General features: G+C 49.9%; 1 protein-coding gene across 2 annotated transcripts in view; it reads right to left on the bottom strand.

The window, feature by feature from the left end:
• LOC122367401 (discoidin domain-containing receptor 2-like) overlaps positions 1-21,338 on the bottom strand; it is a 97,002-nt gene that overhangs the window by 45,334 nt on the left and 30,330 nt on the right. For both annotated transcript variants that reach the window (XM_043340445.1, XM_043340446.1), the window contains exons 5-8: positions 20,937-21,084; positions 18,200-18,376; positions 4,665-4,795; positions 4,241-4,445 (exon numbers count right to left, since the gene is read on the bottom strand). In XM_043340445.1, the coding sequence (XP_043196380.1) occupies positions 4,241-4,445; positions 4,665-4,795; positions 18,200-18,376; positions 20,937-21,084 (661 nt within the window). The remainder of the gene's footprint in view (positions 1-4,240; positions 4,446-4,664; positions 4,796-18,199; positions 18,377-20,936; positions 21,085-21,338) is intronic.

The raw sequence follows: 21,338 nt of genomic DNA, 5'->3' as shown, positions 1-21,338 counted from the left end.
GCGAATCGATGACTCCCTGATGCGGAGGCGGCGTCCCGCGAGTGAAGGAGAGAGGCCTGGGTGGGCGCGGAGGAGGCGTGATCTGGTGCAGGGTGGGTGTGGAGAGAGGCACAGTCCAGGTGAGAACGTCCCAGCTGCGGCGCGACGGTGACGGATCACACTGGCGGACCATGATAGACCGAGGATCTCAGGGGATATCTGGACGATCTACACGCAACGTACGGGGGGAGTGCTATTGATTGTGAGTTGTGACGATGACGCGAGTTGTGGACAATTCATGAAGGAAGTCGGCGGAATCGCGTGTTTTTATGCATGATATTCAGTTTACGGTCTTTGGATTTATTTGACGTCCTGAAGGAAATACATTGAAAAGGAAACCGTGCTATTTTTGGAAGGCAGCAAGTGACTCAGGCTAGAGCTTTGCGCTGGCAAGCGGCCATTTGTGACAGCCTTAGATACATGAAGATACGACTCCAGTGGGGATTTTTACCTATCGCGTGAGCTTCTACACAACAACAACGAAAACACCGCCGAGGCTCCTCCGCAAAGGTGCCGCCTCGGCAAGCAGTTGACTCGACACCACAGGCCTTTCTGATGGTGCTCCGATGACACCATCGCTACATCAGGATGCACTGAAGCTGCAAAAGACATCAGGAGGAGCGGCTGCAATCAAGGGACGGGTCGAAGCGCCCCGACGTTATCGGCGAAGGGTGCGAAGAGCCCCGGGCGTGGGCCGTGAGGCGACAGAATGACGTGGCGAAGCGAGGGCATCGAGCCGGCTTTGTTGGCCATTGATATAGCTCCAGATACCAGCACTGCCGGGGGCGGCTCATCGTTACGCTGCAGGTCGGGAAGTGCGGAGCATGATGCGTAAAATGAGAAGACACCGGGAGCAGGTCGGCCGGAAACCGCGTGGAGTGTGCGACAGAAATCAGAGGCGCCCTCAAGAACCGGTTCCCACGGGATTTAGATACGGTACCACTTATCAGCACCGATATCGGTCATTCTTTCGTTTTGAATTTGCGAGTCGCTTATAAGACTTGCGTTCCCAGGCAGGATTTGTAAATATCTTGTTGGCTCATGATATCCGGAAGCCACATTCCAAACCACAGGTGCTTAAATTAACCGCATCGAGCGACCACAAGCCGTTTCACCAGATCGTTAGTTGAGGTGGTACACGTCAGCAGCGCAAACCAGCCAGGTGCCTAGGCCGTTTTTCCTTCCGCTCTTGGATACAAATAGAGGCTTGCTAAAGCGCATGTCGGCGAAGGCAGTCAACTACAACAGGGAAAAAGTAAACAGATAACATCTGAAAGTCACGGTAAAAACGCGTCTAACACCGCCATCCGCATGGCGGAATGTCTTTATCCATCATGAGATGACATCAAAGTCGTGCCGACTACATAATGTCACTCGGACACGTAATGCCCACGTGACACATAACGTTCGTGTGACACCATCACGAGTGCCAGATCATGTCTATCAGGACGACGAAAGCCTGCAACAGGCTGAATGACAAAGCACATGAGCTGCACATGGGTACAGAAAGCCTTCAATGAGTGTAGCGGAATATATGTAATGCAAGTAGTGCACGCTCGGCTTCACTTTGAGGTTTGACCGCAACGAGAAGTCGTACAGTTTTCTCCAGTCTAGGGCTCAAGCAGGCCCGTCAGCGTCGCCGTCCCCAGCAGGAGTCCGACAGGCGGCCTGTTTTTCTGCCCCTTCAGTGCAGGACAAAACGTGGCCATCGCTTGCAATCAATTCGTCGCCTCCAGTCGTCTGGAAATTGACTGCGGGACTCGCGCTGGACGACCCGGGTCGAATACCAAATCGAAGCCACCGAACAGTTTTTGCCGCCTGCTCATTGTGTCTGGCCGAGCGGGAATGCGCTGAGCGAAGGACGGAGAAGGAACGGAGCAAAAAGCCAGCTGTCGCCTCCGCTTCGTCAATGTGCACTGTGCACAGGTCGGTGTGCAAACACGGTACGCACAGACACGCAACTGTGCGGCAGCCCCAGCGAGCTTCGGATAAGCCAGGTGACGTCCAACGGCGACCGGTCGCACCAGGATCTCGTGAATAACGCAGGTCAGAACCAGTCACCGCTAAACCGTCCGGTCGCCGGCACTGAGCCCAGCAGTTTGATGATGTTCGATGATGTTCGTACTACCCGTCTTCCTCTCCGTTACAGCAGTCTTCCCCTTGAACCTGACCTGTTCCCTACATGTGAGCATTAACTGCACCGGTATAGATAGTTGGCAGTGCGCGGGTGCCACGGTCCGCTGCACCCACCAGCCGCACCTGGACGTCACGCCCACTGCACGCGTGAGGTGGGATCAGAACTGAGCGGACACGTGACGGACAGCGATCGCCTCCACCTCCGCCTCCGCTGGCTGCCGCAGCGCGGTGGCTCCAGCAGCCGTCCCAGCCGGGCGTGGCCGAGCACGGCCCTCTCGGCGCCGCAGAGTGTACGGCAGGCCGGCCGTGACGCTCCAGCGGCCGTGCCGACGCTGTCATCGCTTCATCGGTCGGCTGCAAGCTGAGCCCGGCGGCGGGGCGACACGGCGCCTGCAGCTCGTCAGGAGAGCGGCCGACCGGCCGACCGACACGGCCGGGCCGCTGCAGCCGGCGGGGACACGACGTCCACGGCGGGGGTCGGACGGCAACAGCACAGAAGCCAAACAGCCCGCGGCGCGGTGGCCGGCTTCCAGGCAGCCGCACCGGCGGCAGGCATGAGGGAGTTGAAAAGTGGCATGCAAAACTGAGCTCATCGTCGCACGCTCGTGACCGCGGGGCTTCAAAGAGGTGGTGTTTATTTTCGTGTACGGCTTCATCGGTAGCATCGGAATACTTTCACTCCTTATGGGTGCGTTGGTGAAGCGGTAGATGTGTGAACTCGGCTAAGCTCTAAGTTACACAAACTACCGTTGGCCATCACATTCCTCACCGTCCGAACCATTCCGTTGCTACACACTGTGCAAAGAATAACAAACCTTTCCCAACGCCGCAGGGGCGTGCAATTAGCCTAACTAAGCGCGTTGTCTGAGGATCGTCAGACTCGGTGACAGGCCACCCGCTGGCCGAGAGTCCGCTCAGCGTCATCAGCGCCTCGTGAGCGCGCATTAGTGCGGAAGACACCCCGCAAGTGCCGCGCCGGTCAGCGCCGAATGATGACGGCGTCGGCATATAAATATACTCGCCAACCGGGCCCTGCTCCGCGGGCGGCGCAGGGTCCGAGCTTTTTGCGACGCCATATTTAACCATCTGAGGGGGCGCTGTGGGGGATTTATCTGAACCGGGACACAATACCCTGCATGATACGAGTGCTGTTTACAGGGGTGGAGCTGGCTGCTCTTCAAATCGGCGCGACATCACGACGGCGGTGGTCTGAGGTGGACGACGCTGTACGACACGGCCACTCTCTAAATGCCATAGCATAGCGAAACTCGGATGGGGTTACGAGGTAAGTGCCGGTAAATTCGTTCCAAACAGTAAGGGCTCGCAACAGCCCATAGCAGGGGCAACGAGCGCCAAAATTCCTTCTCGACTCAAGAGCTAAAAAATATTTTTCAATGCCTCGATGCATGTAGTGCCACTGTGCAACTCATACCAAAGTTACAAACCTGAATCCCAGAATAGTCAAAACTCACCCTCAGCTTCTCTTTCCCGAAGTTTTCAGACCCGCTGCGCGACTAGTTTGATCAATACCAGAAAACACCACCAAACCACGAACATCCCATTTTCCCGGTTCGTCGGACTCGTTCAGTCCCTGCGCCCCCAGCGCACCGTACATTCTGCCCGCCCTCCCGGTCTGTCTGGGCTCGGCAGCGGCCTGCCACCCGCTGAGCGGACGCTGCGGGTCCACCGGCGGCGCCGCGCGTGCAGACTGTTTGCACACATCGGTCACGGTTGCCGGCGTGCGCGACAGCCCGGGGTGCGTGCGTGCCTCGACTGCGCCGGGTGGTGAGGAGAAACGGCCAGCCTGGCACCAAGATGGAATCCAACCGCTGCTCTGATGTGGAAGGTTACGAACGAGAGAAGGCTGCTTCATAATGTGTTTATGTTTATGGCAAAATAAGTGTTGACATATCGAGAAAGTGGAATTAACTAGTTCAGAGGGATGCCCTGCTTTCCTTACAGGATTGAACACCACACTTCCTTTACCTTTAGTCCAAATTCCTGTCCTTTCTGAATCGCAGACTCATTGCTTTTAGACTTCCGGTTTCGTGACCCCTGAACTGACCTGAGATGAAGGAGACCTCGCTGACTAGGATCCACTGCGCAGCGAACAGCAGCTCCACCTTCAGGAAGCGGACCGCCATCGGAGGCAGCTTGACCGACACGTTGCGCGCGCCGTCCAAGCCTCCACCCAGTGTGTAGTGGAGCACGGGCTCGGTGTTGTAGTAGCGACCTCCGATGGAGCCGGTCACGATGGCCTGGGAGAACACCTGAAGCACGGACCAGGAAACACGTGAGTTAAATGCATGCTCTGGAAAGGAGTGCGAGAGTTTATAAAATATGCAAGGAAATGACAATATTCGTTTCGTGCGTCATGCACCGATAGGTAGAGTTCCCAATTCAAATTCATTATATCCCGTGTCAGTTGACATTTTCCCGATATTTCCACTGCAACCCCAACTGTTAATGAAGCAAGGCATATCACATACCTCAATTTCTTCTCGTCTGTTGTTATTTGTATGTATGATCACTTCGGAGAAATTTCTGACTTCGCTGAACTCGAACGTCATCTCCAGTGAGCCGTCCGTTGAAGTGTTCCGCCATCCGACCCACTCGAATCCTGAAAAGGCAAAAAGGCACCGTCAATCAGCGAAACCCAGCGTCAGCTCTGAGTGCCACTCGGACGGCCCCACTGAGCACAACTCAAATCGGCGCATCAAAGTGAGCATAAATGCAGGCAATATTGGCCACACAATGCTACGAGTCTGGATATTCCCCTACCCGACGACTCCAGTTTCACCGTAAGGGATGCAACCGTCTGGCGCCGAGGAAGCGTCATATCAGATTTTACTTCACATCAGCCAGATGTTACTGGTCCCGTACCCGACACCCTGGATGGGATGCTTCCCTTGTCAAAAGCTCTAACTTGGAGCCAGACACACGGCAGTGTTTTCGCACATCGCGGGACACCTCGGAGCTGTTGGTGTCACAGAGAGCTGTCGCCTATCACTTGCTTCCTCACCGCACCGTGCGTCTCTCACCCCCGTCCAGCCACCCTGCAGTGGGCCCGACATTCGCCGGGGTCAGTCGACGACTTCCCGCGGCGCTCGGCGCCGATCGTGCCAGGTCACCCGTCAGTGCCCCGCGGCGATCGGAGCCAGGCCAGCTCGGTGGTCCTGGAGACCAGCAGACCAGCAGACCACGCGGACCACTGATCTGCACCGCGCTGCGGCGGGGAGCGCCGGCGGCTGACATTGGCAGGCTATTTTCCTGGTGGTATGGGAGCCAGGCGGCGCGGCACGGCGCGTCCCCGAGGGAGTAGGCGCGCGAGGAGACCCAGCTGGGCCAGGGACGCGGCGATCGACCAGCCGCAAACATTGGCTATATGTGGCACGGGGCCACACAGGCGGTATGTACTGGTGACCAGCTTCGGCAATGTCCACAGCAGACGAGAAAGGGTTTCCGCATGAGAGCAAATAGTATACTGGTAAGGATATCGGGATGCGCTGAGAGGAGCGCGGAAATAGACAGAGAAAGAAAGGCCGACGCTGAGCAGAGCTGGAACAGCCTTAGCCCGTGGTGTAAGGGGCTGCCAGCTCGGCGTCCTCGGCCGCTCCGATATCGACGCTCGTCAGTCGATGTGCCATTCTGCGCGGCTCTAAACTGTCGCCGGCCGCGGCCTTTTGAAGGCTGACTCAGCGCGCGTCGTCGTCTTGGACCCAGCTGTCCCCGGCAGCTGTCCACGTCACCGGCGGATCCTATTATCCGCCAGCCGAACGCAGCCGTGCTCGCATAGCCGATCAAAGTAATTAATTCAAAATAGCGAGCCCAATCTGGCCATCACCGCTGGAGCGCTGGTAAACGGTATGACAGCTCGGCAGGCGCTCTGGACGGCGCAAAAACGGCGCGCCGCTCGTCAAAGGCGGCTTATCTGGCGCGGCGTCGACAGTCTGCCTTTGTGCCGTTTGCAGCGGGGGTGAGCGGCGCCCTGGAGTTGGGATGGAGGGCCAGGGGAGCAGCTGCCCCCCCCCCCCCCCGGACACTGAGTCTGCCTCACAGGAGAGAGATGGGAGAGACGAGACTGGCTCGGGAAAGCAGCCGAGTGAATATTGATCTTAGATAAGATAAGAACAGCGGAGGGTGCACGACGCTCAAACATGAAAAAAGTTTGTTGACGGACATGAGATTATTTAAATTGTAAGGAAAGATATTTTGAGGTATGCTAAACGAGTGAGGTCGCTAACTACGAGTATGCAACATGCAAAGAAGACGTGTAACAGCAGTTGATGAGATTGGGTTGTCATTGTGTTGTACTTACCAGCACTTTGTGGAAGTAATGGTTGGAATGAATCTTACATTAAGTAAAACATAATTTAGTAGTACATCATATGAAATGGAATGATACTGAAGTAAAATACCTTCTTGTTAGCGAACGGGAAACAGGAACGGAACGGAAAAGCCAAAATTGTCTAAAAGGGGTGGTTCACTATGAGACGACATTCAGAAGACGGGAATAATGCCGGAAGATGTCCTCTGGGCCAGTGGACATTTCCCAGAAAACGCTGACTGGACCGGCACCGGACACCGAGGCGCGGCCTGGCAGTTTTCTGCACTGTTTGTCCGAACCATTTCTCTGAAATGCAAAATGCTCCAGAGCTCTGGCACTGCCGAGCGATGTGATATGCTGAATGGCCATTTCCTCTACACGGAAAAAAATATTTACTCCGCGAGAGATTTACATACACCTTTTTTTGAAAACTCCTTTTGATGGTGTTCATATACCATTCATTTTGGAGTATTTCATGGCGAGGAAGAGTAATAAAAGTACCTCACTTTATCTGTCGGAGTAAAGGAAAGAGATTGGGATTTCACTTACTCCCCATGCATAACCGCTCGGAGTATACAAATCCGGTCGGAGTTTTGTTACTCTGCTGTGACAGTTCGAATAAGCTTGGAAGTACGCAATGCAGAGTAATTCACCGCAAAGGGAGTTAACGAAGAACAGAGAGGACAGTCAAAAGAAAGGAAGAGTAACTGAACTCCAAAAAAAGACCTGATACTCCTATTGAAAGAGTTTTGCCGCCATCGCGGCACTGATGCACGTGCGTTTTCGACGCCATTTTCAAGGCAGCAGTCGGTGGCAGTTGCGCCTACAGTGAACATGCCGGTGGTGGTGTCAGTGGACTGTCAGTGGATTGTGAGAGTTTTCGGCGGAGAGTGGTGCAGGAAAAGGTGGGAGTTGGTGACGATACGCTCGGAGACGACGCTCTCGCAGCAGCAACTATCATCTCACTGCATATAACTGACAGGATCTTCGAGCTCACAATTCAGGCAAGTCCCTTCTCGCTGCGACTTTGGAGATGCGTTCAACAGTTATATTTTCTTCGTGACATATTAAAACCAGAAGCTACTGCAGTGGAGGCTGTTTTTTTTTCTTTGCCCAAAATATTGACGTCCAGTACCTATGCCGGCTCTTCCCGGAATCATTCTTTTTTGGTAGCTATACACTTTTGGCAAAACTAGAGAATGCAATGAACGACATCACCGCCTGTTCCCCTTTGTCGTAGACTTGTGATGGCAGAATATACAAGGGTTAAAAACGAAAATTAATAAAAGATTTAGTTTTTGGAAACTCGTGGTAATGGCTTACATGTTCCGGTTAATTTTTGCTCTATTTTGCTCCTTTCTTTGAAAAATAATCTGAGTACCTGAATGTCATTAGTTATCTGCGCTGCATAGATCCATGCCCCATTTCAAGTAGCCTTTTCATAAGGTAATTTATACTTTAACCCTCGCCGGCACAGGCCATTTTGCGTCCTTCGACGGCACAAGGGGGGGGGGGGGTACGACCTCCCTGGCGTTTGGCCCCTGATCGAGCTAGAGCTTCGCGGAAAAAAACGAGCGTATTGCCCTTGACGAGAGAAAGCCGATGATACCAAATTTTGAGGTCCTATGTCATCGGTTGACCTTCTAGGTCAGGTCAATGACCCAAAGGTCGGGAAAATCGGGACCTGCAAGAACATCGTAAAGGGTGGCTGCTGTTTTTTTTTTTCGGGGCGCTGATCATGAATATCATGTTGGTTTAGATCACAGATGATGTCCTTATGCATGTAGGCCAGGTCAGGTCAGGTCAGGTCAGGTCAACCAGTAAGGGTGCTGCCGGGTATTTGTAGTAGGTGTCAACCGCCTCTGACAGCCTCGTAACATGTTACGAAGGCACGAAAACGACTTTGTAAATGTTCAAATGGTTTTTAACCGAGGTCACCAAAAGTCAATGACCTGACCTGACCTTCAGGTGACCTTGACACCCATCCTAATCCATGAGACCAACATCATATCACATGTTTGAACGCTTGAAACCACGGAAAGACTGCAAACGCGCTGCTAATGCGAGCCGACGTAGGTACGCCGAATCGCGATTCTGGCCAAACATGGTCTTGGAAAATAGGCCACAGGTCAAAGGTCATTTGGGTCAGGGTCATGAAATTATCAGGGTAGGTGTAAAATTGATTCACACGAGGGTACTGAAAGTGTCGTCGCGATCGGCCGCTTTTTGCGCGAGTTATTTGCGAAAAACCTGCCCCACCCCCTTGTGCCGGCGAGGGTTTAACAATGAAACTAGTTTTAATGAAAGAAAGAAAGAAAGAGGCTCTGCTGATCATTCCTTCTCCATGAGCCCCGCCAACCAAACCTCACCACCACGTGCAGCTCCACATCATACACCGAAACAACAGACTTATCATGACACTCGTAACACTCAGGCCCACTTCTCTCACACCCTCCCTCAGCCACGATCACCAGCTCAATCCAACCCAACAGCACCACCATCCCCAGCGCTTGAAACCCACGACTACGACACACCATCAGCATCCCATTCTTTTGCCGGACACCAAGACATACCATCATCACCCTCAAAATCCATCAGCTCAATCTCTACTCGCCTTATAATGTATAGAAAGATATATGAGGAAATGAGGGCAAGTTTTGTGCTACAAGGTGTCGATCTGAGCCGCGACCCTCTGGCGGACCCAGACCTTGCTCCATACCTCATGCGCGGTGTTACTCAGTGTCCTGATTTATCGTGTCTAGCTCAGCCTTAGCTGTAGTTATCTGTGCATATCTGTATACCTATTTGAGGTGCATGCCTGTACTGGTTACTTTGTTTGTAATATATCCTATCAACAAGTTTTAATGAAAGGCATATGAAAAAATACGTGTATTTACATATATTGCTTTATTATAGGCCTCTCTCAATAATTTTCCGAAAATTACCCGCCACATCAAAAGACAAATGCACTCAAGCGTGAATTCCGGAATTGAAATGTTTATGAAAATGTTAGTTATATAAAATGTTATACGGAAATGTTAAAAAGCTCAAGTTATCAATTGCAAAGGTTGAGCACAGAGCAGAGCAAACATCACTCCTCGCCCAATACAGTGACCTTATAATTGCATCAAATTTCATCAGATGTTGGGAATGTCCCTAGCTCCTAGATAAAGTTTCTCAGAAACCCATTGACCCAACCTATGCAGACTTAAAATATTGTCTTTTTTAGTCACAACGGAACATTTTCCATTGCAGATAATGCTGGCAAGCATGGTTGGCAAACACGCTCGGAAGCCCGTTGCACGACGAGGAATACGTTGGATAAACGAATAGTGTCCAACGCGTGGTTGTCTATTCATCCAGCACAACCCTCACGGAGACAGTGTGTGCAATGCACACTGTGCATGGATGCTGAGCCACAGTGTGTATATTGTATAACCTTAACCCTCCCCGGACCTACCGGTTTTCTGCATGTACCCAGGTCGAGGGGCGAATCCCCTTCCCATTTCTTTCCAACTTGAGCTAGAGGCTCGCGGAAAAAAAAAAACGAGCATGTGTGCCGTCGCGAGATGCAGCGACTAATACCGATTTTAACCCGCCCTGACCGGGGAGAGCGTTCGGACCCCCCCCCCCCCGTGGTTTTCGCAGATAGCTCACAAATGGCTGCGTGGAGCCACCGTCTTCTTTGGCACACCTGCTCATGCATCTTTTCCCACAAATGTTAAAATTTCAGACCCAGGTCGCCAAAGGTCAGGTCACCAGGCCACTTCAAGTGACCTCACCGTAGAAAGAATGCTCGTGGTAGCTACACCGACTGAATGATTGTGTTGCAATTTTCGGCGATTGATAAAAGCAAAAGAATCTATAAAATATACCTATATCTCAGGACTTCGATATCGATGACCTAATGCCAGGGCAATTTTGCGCAATCTCCATTATAAGTGAATGGGAGAAAATTGCAATGCGCATCTTTTGGACGAACGTCGTTCTAAACACTCTCAAACATCGATTGAGAGACATGCTAGAGCGGTAAAAAACCTCAGATGTGTTCAGCTCGACGAAAAGAATCGACCGATATGCAGCATGACCTTTCCCGGTCAAGTCATGACCTTGACCTTAAGTTAAATTTTCAAAATTACCCCTCAAGGTCAAATTATAGTTCATTCAATGCGTTTCGACAAGAGGAATATGATGCTGCCAACAGCAATGTCGTGACTCTATTGAGTCAAAAGTGATTACAGAAATACACTATTATTTTCGTAAAACGGTTATTTGTTGAGTTCTTTTTTTTCTCTCTAGAGGCTAAACTGTTGACCTGAGGCCACATCTCAGGACACATTACGAAAGAGCGTTAAAAATGGCTATCGAACGCGCCTTTCCGCGGTGCTGCGGCTCTTTTTGGTTCCCAAGTTATGCGCCGGTTTTCAAAAACTATTGAAAGAGGCAAAATTTGACCTTTGATGACCTCTGGTGACCTGATGTTTGACATGATCTAAAAATGACAGGATTATTTTCTTCATTATTTTTGACTATCGAAGTGCCGTTTACCGCGTGTCGCTAGATGACCCAAGAGCCGAGTTAGACTGGGGCGCGAAAACGCCGTCCCCCCCCCTCCCCAGCACTCCACGGAAAACTCGCACCACCAGCACGGCGCTGGATATGTGTGTTTAGAATCACACCCCTATGACCGTGTTACAGTGTTATGGAGAGTCTCAATTCTCAATTGTTTCTGCATAAAAATGTGTTAATTTTTAACCCTCGCCCTGGCAGGGCATTTTTCATAACACGGCCTGGCAGGGGGGGGGGGTCGATGCGAACCCCCCCCCCCCCTCTTGCGATTGCCTCCTATGGCACCTAGAAACACCAAATTTGGTAGGTAGGTGGGCCCCCTGGAGTTCTCGCCCTTGTGCAAAGTTGGTTGCTCTAGGTCAATATTAAGGGGAGTTTTGGCCTTTGGGGGTATACGTGTAAAATTTTCGCTAAAACAGGTCAAAAGTTTTTCGCTTCTAACTTTTTATCTAATTAAGATAGAACAAAAACAAAAGCACCAGTGAACTCAGCACATCAAGGCGCGTCGAATGATGTACTTTTTTGCTTGCTTAGGTGTACTTAAAATATTAAGCACATCCTAAGTACAACTTAAGTCTTAAGAATGGTCGAAATGCTTAATGTTGCATATCATTCGACTCGGCTGTTCAAGAGGAACAGAATGGTATCATTTTGAAAGCTTTATCCTTATTATGTGACAAGTTATCGGCACAAACGTCATTTGACCTCAGTTGACCTCATTTGACCTGACCCTTGGATAAGTACACCAAACAAAGAAGCACCAAGTGACATACAGGGTGGGGCAGCATAATCGGGAATGCTTTTTGGGCTCTGATCATGAGTAGGCATGGCATTATTTTTATAAATTATATTATGGCAATGAAACGCCCAAAAGTTGTGCATCATCTGACATGACTACATCCATGAGCATGCAACTTCCTGGAAAAGAGCAGCAAAATAGTTCGACGGTGCTCCAAGTGCTTTGCGCGCGCCCATAGACACTAATGTTAAACAAGTAAAACAAGAACATTTTGTTTAAAACCCTGCAATTCCACGTAAAGGTTGCTGGGCAGGTCAACGTGTTATCACGGACGATAAGGATTGTGTGGGGATACTTAGGACAACAGGTTAACGTAATCGTCGTAAAATAACTCTTAGCAGAGGACATACAAGATGACTCACTTGAATATAAGGAAGAAGCACTTGAGCATATTAAAAAGAAACAATGTTCAAAACTTCAGCGACAAAAAATCTTATCACCGACTGGAATACGATAAAAAAGAATGGCATGCCATATAGGGGATTGTATCGAGAATATTCCAGCGGTCATGCAAAGTAAACATCCTGTTGGGGTGATGGACCTATGGGTGGTCTTCAAGGGAGGTGCACGTGGTGCACCCTACTTCATCGAGCCCGGATAAAATGAGCACCTCTGGTAAATACAACCGCACTCTGGCAGACTCACGTGGAGCCGTCGGAAGAGAGGATCACTGACGGTCCAAATCACGTCTTACGAGGACTCTGTCCGTGCTGGTACTGCAGTGAGGACGACATGTTATTGTGTAGGGCACCTCCACCTGAGATGAACCAAAAACTTCTGGTCCTTCAACTCCGCCGATTTAAATCCGACCAAATTCTTTACATGGAGCGTTTTTTGGTAGAAGTTTAATGAACAACTTATCATTAGTAAAAACAGTCTTCAGTGCAAGGTACGAAGCTGATGGGCGATCATGGACAAGCAGGAGGTTGCACGTGCATGCGCGTGCTTTTGGACCCGCCTTGAGAAGGTCATCGACGCCGAGGGCGGTCAAATAGGATGAGGGATAGGTAAAAGGTGACCGATTGATAGGATGTTGCTAAAATAGTGCTTGGAGCTATATTTTTAGATTCATGACCAAATAATCCCGTTTGATATTTATTCCCGATTATGCTGCCCCACCCTGTAATGTTTTGTACTGTGGTTTCAAAGCACAAAAGTGATAGAACGAAGCGGATATCTTCAGTATTTTCCGAATTGAATATTTTCCCATAGGCTTAACATTACGACGTAATGACCTCTAACTCACCTCAGGTCAGTGACATAAAAAAACGAACAATATGTTATACAACTCGGTGAACTTAGTACATCCTGAAAGTTTGAAGGACATCAGTCCAAAACTGTGAGTTGGACAGGTGCATAAACAAATTGAAATTTGACCATGACCTTGTACCGGTTGTTCTGACCTGGTGACCTGACCCAAGGTCACCCGGACCTGAAATTTTCAGGTCATATGTTAAAAGGTTGCCCCATAGGCAGTGCCAAATTTGGCGGCGCTGCGCACCGCCGTTTTTACGCTATCTTTGAAAAAACCTTAGGGGGGTGGGGTCGCATCGACCCCCCCCCCCCTGCCAGGGCGAGGGTTAACATCTATGATAGCCATACTTCGTTCACCATTGCTGTACTTTCTGGACGCTGCTATACTGGATGATACTGGATGCTGCTGCAGATTTTCTGTAAACCCAGTGGCAAATCCTTGTGGCTCCTGGCCCTCTTGTGCTACATAAATCTGCTGTTACATGCATGATTTGGTTGACGAGAATACAGAAGAAATGTTGTTTATAATCCAGTGTTTTTGTTGGATATGCTCGAGATTTTTATTCGTCTGCTGGTTATTTATTACACTATAGCTAAACTCTGTTTCCGAAATGCGCGAAAAAAATAGGAAGAGACTGGTTCTTATTTCAGCCTCACAACACACGTCACGTCATAGCATCATAGTAACTTTTTTTTGCAATGATATAACGTTATAAATGATCCATACTTGTTAAAATTCCAGCTGGAAATGCTCTGATTATGTCAGTTGGGGCTTGTGCAATGTGCGTCCTGCCCAAAATTAGGAGTGACTCAACCCGTATATTTGGGGTGACATCACACCTTTTTTGGAAAACTCCAGAATGTTAACTTTATCTACTCTAATATAAGTACTGTATTTGGGATGAGTACCTTTTTGGGAGTTTTGGAACCACTTAGCTTGTCTCGTTTTCGGTGTGACATTACTCCACAGACAAATCTAAAGGAGTTTCACTTGCAGAACAGGAGTAGTGAAACTCCCTTTTACGATCATAACTCCGGAATAAGGAGTAGTTGATAAGGAGTTTTATTACTCCTCTTAGGTTCCACTACTCCATATTATTTTTCACTCCCTAAAAGGGAGTTTCAATTGCGTTTTACAAGGGAGTTTCAAAACACCAAGAGAGTAATGAATCGCCTTTTGACAGTTTTAGGGAGTTATGGATAGAACTCCAAAATAGGGCGGATATCTACTCTAATATGGGTACTGTATTTGGGACGTCAGAAACCCACGTAGGGGAGTAAATATTTTTTTCCGTGTAGGAGCCTTTCCGACGCAAATTGAAATTAAATCCTTCTGCTTGTGACGTTCGCCGGAACCGTTACAAACAGCTCTGTGTAAATTAGCTGGCGAGGCGATAAACATGCAGCTGGCTGGCGCTCCGGCGCAGGTAAGCGTTGGTGATGGTGACGGCCGGTGCTATATCGCAGCCGGTCTCGATGCGGATGGCGATAGACCGATTTAGCACGTCGATTCAAGAACGATAGTGTGCTAGCTCCGCTGGTACGCGTTAGGTATACCAATTAAGCGGTACTCTACTGTGCACGGGCCTGTATCCAGAATGAACGGTCTGCTGAGAGTCATTTCTTCGCAAGGTGGAACGTCTTACTGAAATTCCTCCTGCGACTGTCGGCCAGCGGTATAATGGGATAGAAAGTATATTAGAACGGAAAGGGACTGATAAGTGCTGGCTTTTCAGAAGTGGCTTTTCACGCATTGCAGGCTCCAATAAAGATTCAGTACTGAAAAAAACTATTAAAGAAACATCAGGTCACAGTTGTTTTACCAAGCCCATTTATCACCTTTCCTCACAAAATATTCGCAGCTTGTGTCTCCAACTTTGGTCATCACCGCCCTACGCCCCGCGCTCTCGTCCATAAACCATCACCCCTGGAGGCTGAGCCAAGGCTCGCTGCAGCCGCTTGTTTCCTGTCTGGCTCCGACACTCAAAGTCGAGCTTGTGTCACGTGCCCTGGGCGGGGGCGTGTCCAGGCGGAACGGGAACACGGCAGGGGCGGGGGGGGGGGGTCACCAGCGTTTGAGCGCTAGCGTCGCAGGTCCTGTTGGGCACGACCGTCTCGCGGTGCTCATCGGTATAAGCCCCCGCATTCTGCGGTAACGGCGAGAAGGTTAAAAAGGGGAATCAGCCAAGAGTTACGAGAGAGATTTGCTTTCGGTTGCAAATACGCCTGCGCTTTCGGTGAATATCTAAGCGGATATCTGGAGAAGTTGTACAGAGAGGTTAAGTAGACAAGGCAATAGGATTATTTCCGTAAGGAGTTGAAAGAGCTCCCGAACTTGCTACTTACCCAAAATAACAAGGAAATCACAGAATATCATACAGTTATAAACCAAGCGACATAAGATATTGCTGAATAATTCCTGTTTCAAAGTTGGACCACACAACATCACACTTAACGACGCCAGTCACATGCAGACTGTCCACAGTCTCCTCTATTTGCGGCCAGTGTACGACGGCTGTCCCCATTCCTTCAGGTCGGACAAACGCCTCTGTCATCCATCCGTAATTGGCCATCAGTCATAATTGTCCGCGGTCTGGGGCGTTTGCCGCGGGGGTGCACGGGTGTGTGTGTGGGGGGGGGAGGGGGGGTCACCGCCTCCCCGGTCAGCTGATTGTGTCGTCGGTGCCAATATCGTCCGAGGCGTATCGGGGCCGGCATCCAATCAGAGCGACGCACTCGATTACGCAGACACCGCGAGGCGCGAGTGCCGCGGCGCCTCCTCGGGCATACAGAGGCCGCTCCTCGACACCCTCCACCCTCCTCGACACCCCCTCCCCCCGCAATAACGACCGGCCGCCACCCACCGCTGCGCATCGCCCCCCGGGTCGCAGAAATCCCGACTGGACAGACCGACACTACCGTACACGTTTACCGTCGCGCCGAACAGCCCTCGGCCAAAACGACACGGTGTGTGTTGGGCTGCTTTACTGCAGCGTCCTGCGTCTGTGTCAGAGGCAGCGAGGAAAAGCAACCAGGTGGGAGGATTTACCGCAGTGCCCACTGTCAGGCCCGCCAGCAAACGTACGATGGAGCTGTCACGGTCGATAGCCCACCGCTGGGCACTTGTGCGCCAATGACATGGCATGACACATATGGGGCATGGGAGTATATGAAATTATTAGGCCGGCCTCAAAAGTGGAGGGGCGGCGTGCATACCGTAGGGAAAGGCCCTAACACTGTAATAGTCCCGCATAACAATGGCCGCAAGGGGCCATTTGTATATGTTGCAGGCACTTTAGAAAATCAGTCATTTTGTAAAATGCCTAGGCATTTTTCAAAATGCCTGATTTTCCAGGCTATTTGCAAAAAGCCTAGGCATTTTACAAAATGACTGACTCTCCAGTCATTTTGCAAAATGCCTAGGCATTTTACAAAATACCTAGCCATTTTACAAAATGACTGAGCAGCGTGTTGTAGATACGAGAACCTAATTATATATGTTTTGGTAGCGTGTAGGTGGACCGAGGAGTCCAGCATTATGACCAGAGGAGTCCAGCAGTGGGAAGTCCATACCTACCTATATTTTGAGAAGTGCAGGCCCGCGACATTTTCAACCCCCACGTCAGCGACGCTGCTGGATTTTAAATGATCGATCTGGAGCGTCAACAAACGACTGGCCCTATGCCGCGGCCTGTATCTGTAAAACTATTAGAGGTCGCGAGGATTCACAATCAAACAAAGACTACACTCATTCGTTCACATGTAATTGTACATCAACCGGGCCTGCCTATTGACTAATATGGACGTCAAACCCCTTGAGACCCCACTTTATTGCGATAATTTTTAGATGCGCCGGTCCCGGCTCCGGTAGGGCCGGTCTCCGGCTGGTTTTGTTAGGTCTAGTTTCAGGCAGAACATGAACGGCTTTGATGTAGGTACTTGGGAGTTTTTACAGCGTTAACTAAACAATGCTTTATGCTACAGCCGAGTCTGCAACTCAACCTGGTCGTTACTTAGCATTGTCGTCATCACAGAGCTTCAAATCGATCAGCTACAGTCTGAACACGTACCTATAGGGTATAGGAAGACGTCCAAAAACTGTTGGCCATAGTATCTGTAGTGGGATCTACGTTCCATGCTGGTCAGGCATTTTGCAAAATGCCTAGTCATTTTGTAAAATGGCTAGCCATTTTGAAAAAAGCCTGGTTGCGTTCAGTCATTTTTCAAACAGCCGTCTTTTTGTAAAATGCCTAGGCATTTTACAAAATGACTGATTTTCTAAAGTGCCTGCAACATATATATTATGCATGTGGAAAGTAGCTGATGGGATAGTGCGAGTGACTTGACCGATATCCGTCATCGCATGGAATAACAATGCATGGAATAGTGCCGTACCGAAAATGGAACTATGTTCTTTATGACTCGTTTATGGTGTCCGGTACGCACACACAGTAAGAATAGTCCAGCAAGCCGTACAGTTAGCCATAGTTGTGCTGATTTTGCGAAAGCGTATACACACCGTCGATAAATAATTTGGTAAAAACGGGTCGTGATAAATGTTTACAAACACGACGTCGCTGTAGTGTCATGTTTGTTTTCGTCGTCGACAGCGTTCACTCGCACACCATTGGCCTTGGTTGGATCGGTGAGGCGTAAACAATTACGGCTGGCGAGCTGCAAGCCCGGGGACGCAGAGAATCCGGGGGAACACTGACGTGTTTGCGCACGAGCCGGGAAATGCTGACAGGATTTCTGCGAGGGATAAAAGGAGATTTTACCAGCTTAACGGACAGCCTAGGCAGATTATGCAAGCTTCCGCGTTGAATGGCGCCGTGGGTGGTAAATCGTGGGACATCTCTGAGCAGACAGGTTGCAGAGATGTTTGCCATCTGAAAACCACGTTCTCCGAGCAAGGTCTCACGTGACCTAGTCTGGCGGCAACCCACTTTTTCACCCTCTCTGGGCAGTCTCGGAGCCGCTCGACCACCTCGAGTGCTCTTGCTGGACTCAATTATGTGCATGCAGCCAAACGCACCGCGTCCCTCTGCCTCCTATGATCTGACAGTGTTACTCACCCCTGCCGTGTCCCAGGTTCTGTCGGAAGTTGTCGGTGCCGTAGGTCCCGTCGTTGAGCTGTCCGGTACCGCCGTACAGCTGACCCTGGCTGTGCAGTCCGTCGTACGTCTGGTCCTTCAGCTCGACGCCGGGCCAACGGCTCTGACCCTGCGGTGCCGAGTACGACACCAGGCCGTCTGGGGAGAGAGAGGACACACCGTCAGCCACACGGTGACGGCTCAGGGACGCGGAGGTGCTGGTACGGACGTCGGCAAATGTATAACAGCACCGCAACACGGTCACCATTTTTTATAACTACTTGGTCACGAGTTCATCCGCAATTGAGAAATATCAAGATAAACAAACTGGAATACCAAAACATTTCCGTCTATGGTTACATTAGATGCATGTAACATCAACATCGGGAGTTATGCTTATTTAAATCCCAACACCGTTATACGATGCTATTTTTCGGCAAGTTGGGTGGAAATTGTGTTTACCATCACCGAAAGACGTCCAACGTTCTTCATATCATATTCCTCTGCTTGAAACAACGATTTGGTTGGCTGTCAGCCAGTATCCCTATTCGGTATTTTCCGTATTCAATGACAATGCTAATGCACGAGTTGCCTACCGATGTTGTTAGAACTTAATCAATACCGCAGATCAAGTTCATCTCACCTGATAATTATGTTTACAATACACAGTTGCAATTACAGTGCCGTCATGTGATGGCATGGTATCACCAAACAGCCCTCTGAGCCGGGTGATATTAGCAAAACTGCCACTAAATGGCCATGTGATGGGACTAGAGCACATTTTATGCCCGATCAGCCGAACAAATGGCATGGCTCGGACCATTCAGCCCATCCAAATAACACTTATTACATAATCCAGCGTCTACGTAAGGCTCATGGAAATGGACATGGACATGACATTAGCCTCAAGATAACTGGGGAGTGTCGACATTCACCCAGTCTGGTCTTGGACAAGGACACGCCAGTGTTGCACGAAAAGGACATTAACGATAGTTTGATTTGAATAACGATCCAGAAATTGCATGACGCCACTCACGAAAATGAAGGTCTTTGTCAGATCACTTATACTTTGTCCGGCAAATATACGGCACAAAGTTCAATTATGTATGCTCGAGTGGGTAACAAAACACGACTTGCATTGTCAAAGTGCAGGAACAACCGGTGCAAGAGGCCGGTCGCCTTTCGTTAATTGGGTCTATGCGAGCATTGTCGCATTGTTTGCGGGGTGCATGCTGGCACACAGGATTTGGCATTGTTGTTGTCTCATATCACGACCTGAAACGTGTAGCCTAAGCCAGCGGAGGGCTGCCTGAATTAAAAGCAAACAATTACATTGTTCACAAACGTATACCAGTGATTTTCGTGCACGGCTTATGTTTCAATGTGTCCGGGTGAGCAGCATATAGGGGTGCTCGTTCACTTGAAAGCCAATACCCGATAATGATGTTGCATGAGGCATCCGCTAAAACACAATAGCACCATAGGGTCGAGCTTTTTGCTGGTACGGTTTACTTTTGGAATAATAATTTGATACCTCTAACCAAGCAGGCATGACCACGACATCACTCTATGCCTCGTCAGGCCAATGGACATCTTTTGGACTCGACATCTTTTCAATTGACTGTTTTATATCTTGACTTACGGCGCGGAAAAGCCACTATTTGTGGAGTGTGTGCCACTGTTTGTGGAGCCACTGTTTGTGGAGTGCCGGTGATGTTCAATACGAATTTTTGCATTAGCGCATATAGAACAACAAGTGGCAATGCTGCAGCTGGTTCAAACGATGGACCTGCACCAATCCTTATACAAAGAGAAGATTCCGATAGTTCTGGGGACCACAAGCCTCACCGCTCTAGCCAGGAACCCCAGTGAGAGGCGGAAACACGGGTCATGCCACTCCTCGATCGGTCATTGTCACCTGACATGGCGTCGTGTCGCGGGCTGTGTCCAGTGTCAGTGTGTCACGCCGTGTGTCACGCGCCGGTGAGAGGCGGTACCCCGCAGCGAGCAGAGCACAAAAACAATACGCCTCTCGTGTCAGACAGCAGCAGCGATGCTACAATGGATTGGAATGTTTTTGCCTTTGGGTATAACTACATGAATTTCTCAACAGTTTAGTGTATCCAAGCGTAACCATAGATGTATTGTTAATGATGAGCCAATTGTCGAGCAGCAGCCTTGAGCCTTAGAAAAAAAAAACTACCCATACACCTCGTGACGAACTATTACAAACATTGCAGTCTCCTTGAACAAAGTAATGACCTTTTGTAAAGCACACGGTATAACCGCATTACAATGCGCGATGCATTCATCAGCAAGGTCTTTTTTGTCTGCCGTCATGCCGACACCGGTTCATCGTACACAGACGAGCCGGTTCACCAGCAATCATCTGGTTAAGCCATCTGAGCTAATTTACCACCACAATAAATCTCCGAGGCCGGACAGGGCGAGTCAAATGGTCCAGCCGCCGACCTCTGCTGCCGTCACTGCAGCTGATGGCTCCTTTTCAGACGGCTGGGACAACAGCTGATATACGACCAACTCCTCCCCCTTCCCCCACTGGCACCAGAATAGATCGCCAACGCACGGGCCATTTTTTTCTCATCAAAATCATTGTTCTCAAATAATGCTATAGGCATATACACGAACTATGAAGAAAGCTGAGCAGACGGATTTCAAAATCGAAGGTAAAAAGGCGTAACCTAGCACGGCCCCTCACCTGTTTTGTTGCAGCCGTGGATCTCGGCCCGAATGCAGACGGTGCGAGCGTAGATGCTGTAGGGCAGCACACGCACTTTGGTGGCGAAAATCGGCGGCACCAGGTGCCTCTTCACGGCCAGGTAGTTGTTTTCATTGCCAGCCAGCACCTGTCCACATTATGACGTCATCAGGGGGAGACAGTAAACACACAGGGCGTGGCTAATGATCCGTTTAATGAGCGGCAGATAACAGGTTCACCGTGAAACGAAGGAACATTGATCACTGCTAAAGATATGTCATGTCACATTATCGCATGTATGCCTCGACATCGGAAAATGAGAGCAGCAATTAGGCAGTGAAGGTCGCAGAGCTTGTGTGATTAAAAGACTGTGTCAATCCGCTACTTTGGACTACCAGCGGG

This window comes from Amphibalanus amphitrite, unplaced genomic scaffold (genome assembly GCF_019059575.1).
Source record: "Amphibalanus amphitrite isolate SeventyFive unplaced genomic scaffold, NRLGWU_Aamphi_draft 000867F_arrow, whole genome shotgun sequence".
In the NCBI taxonomy this organism is placed as follows: domain Eukaryota; kingdom Metazoa; phylum Arthropoda; class Thecostraca; order Balanomorpha; family Balanidae; genus Amphibalanus; species Amphibalanus amphitrite.
Note: the sequence above shows the minus strand (reverse complement) of the source record. Positions and strands in the feature narration are given on the sequence as shown.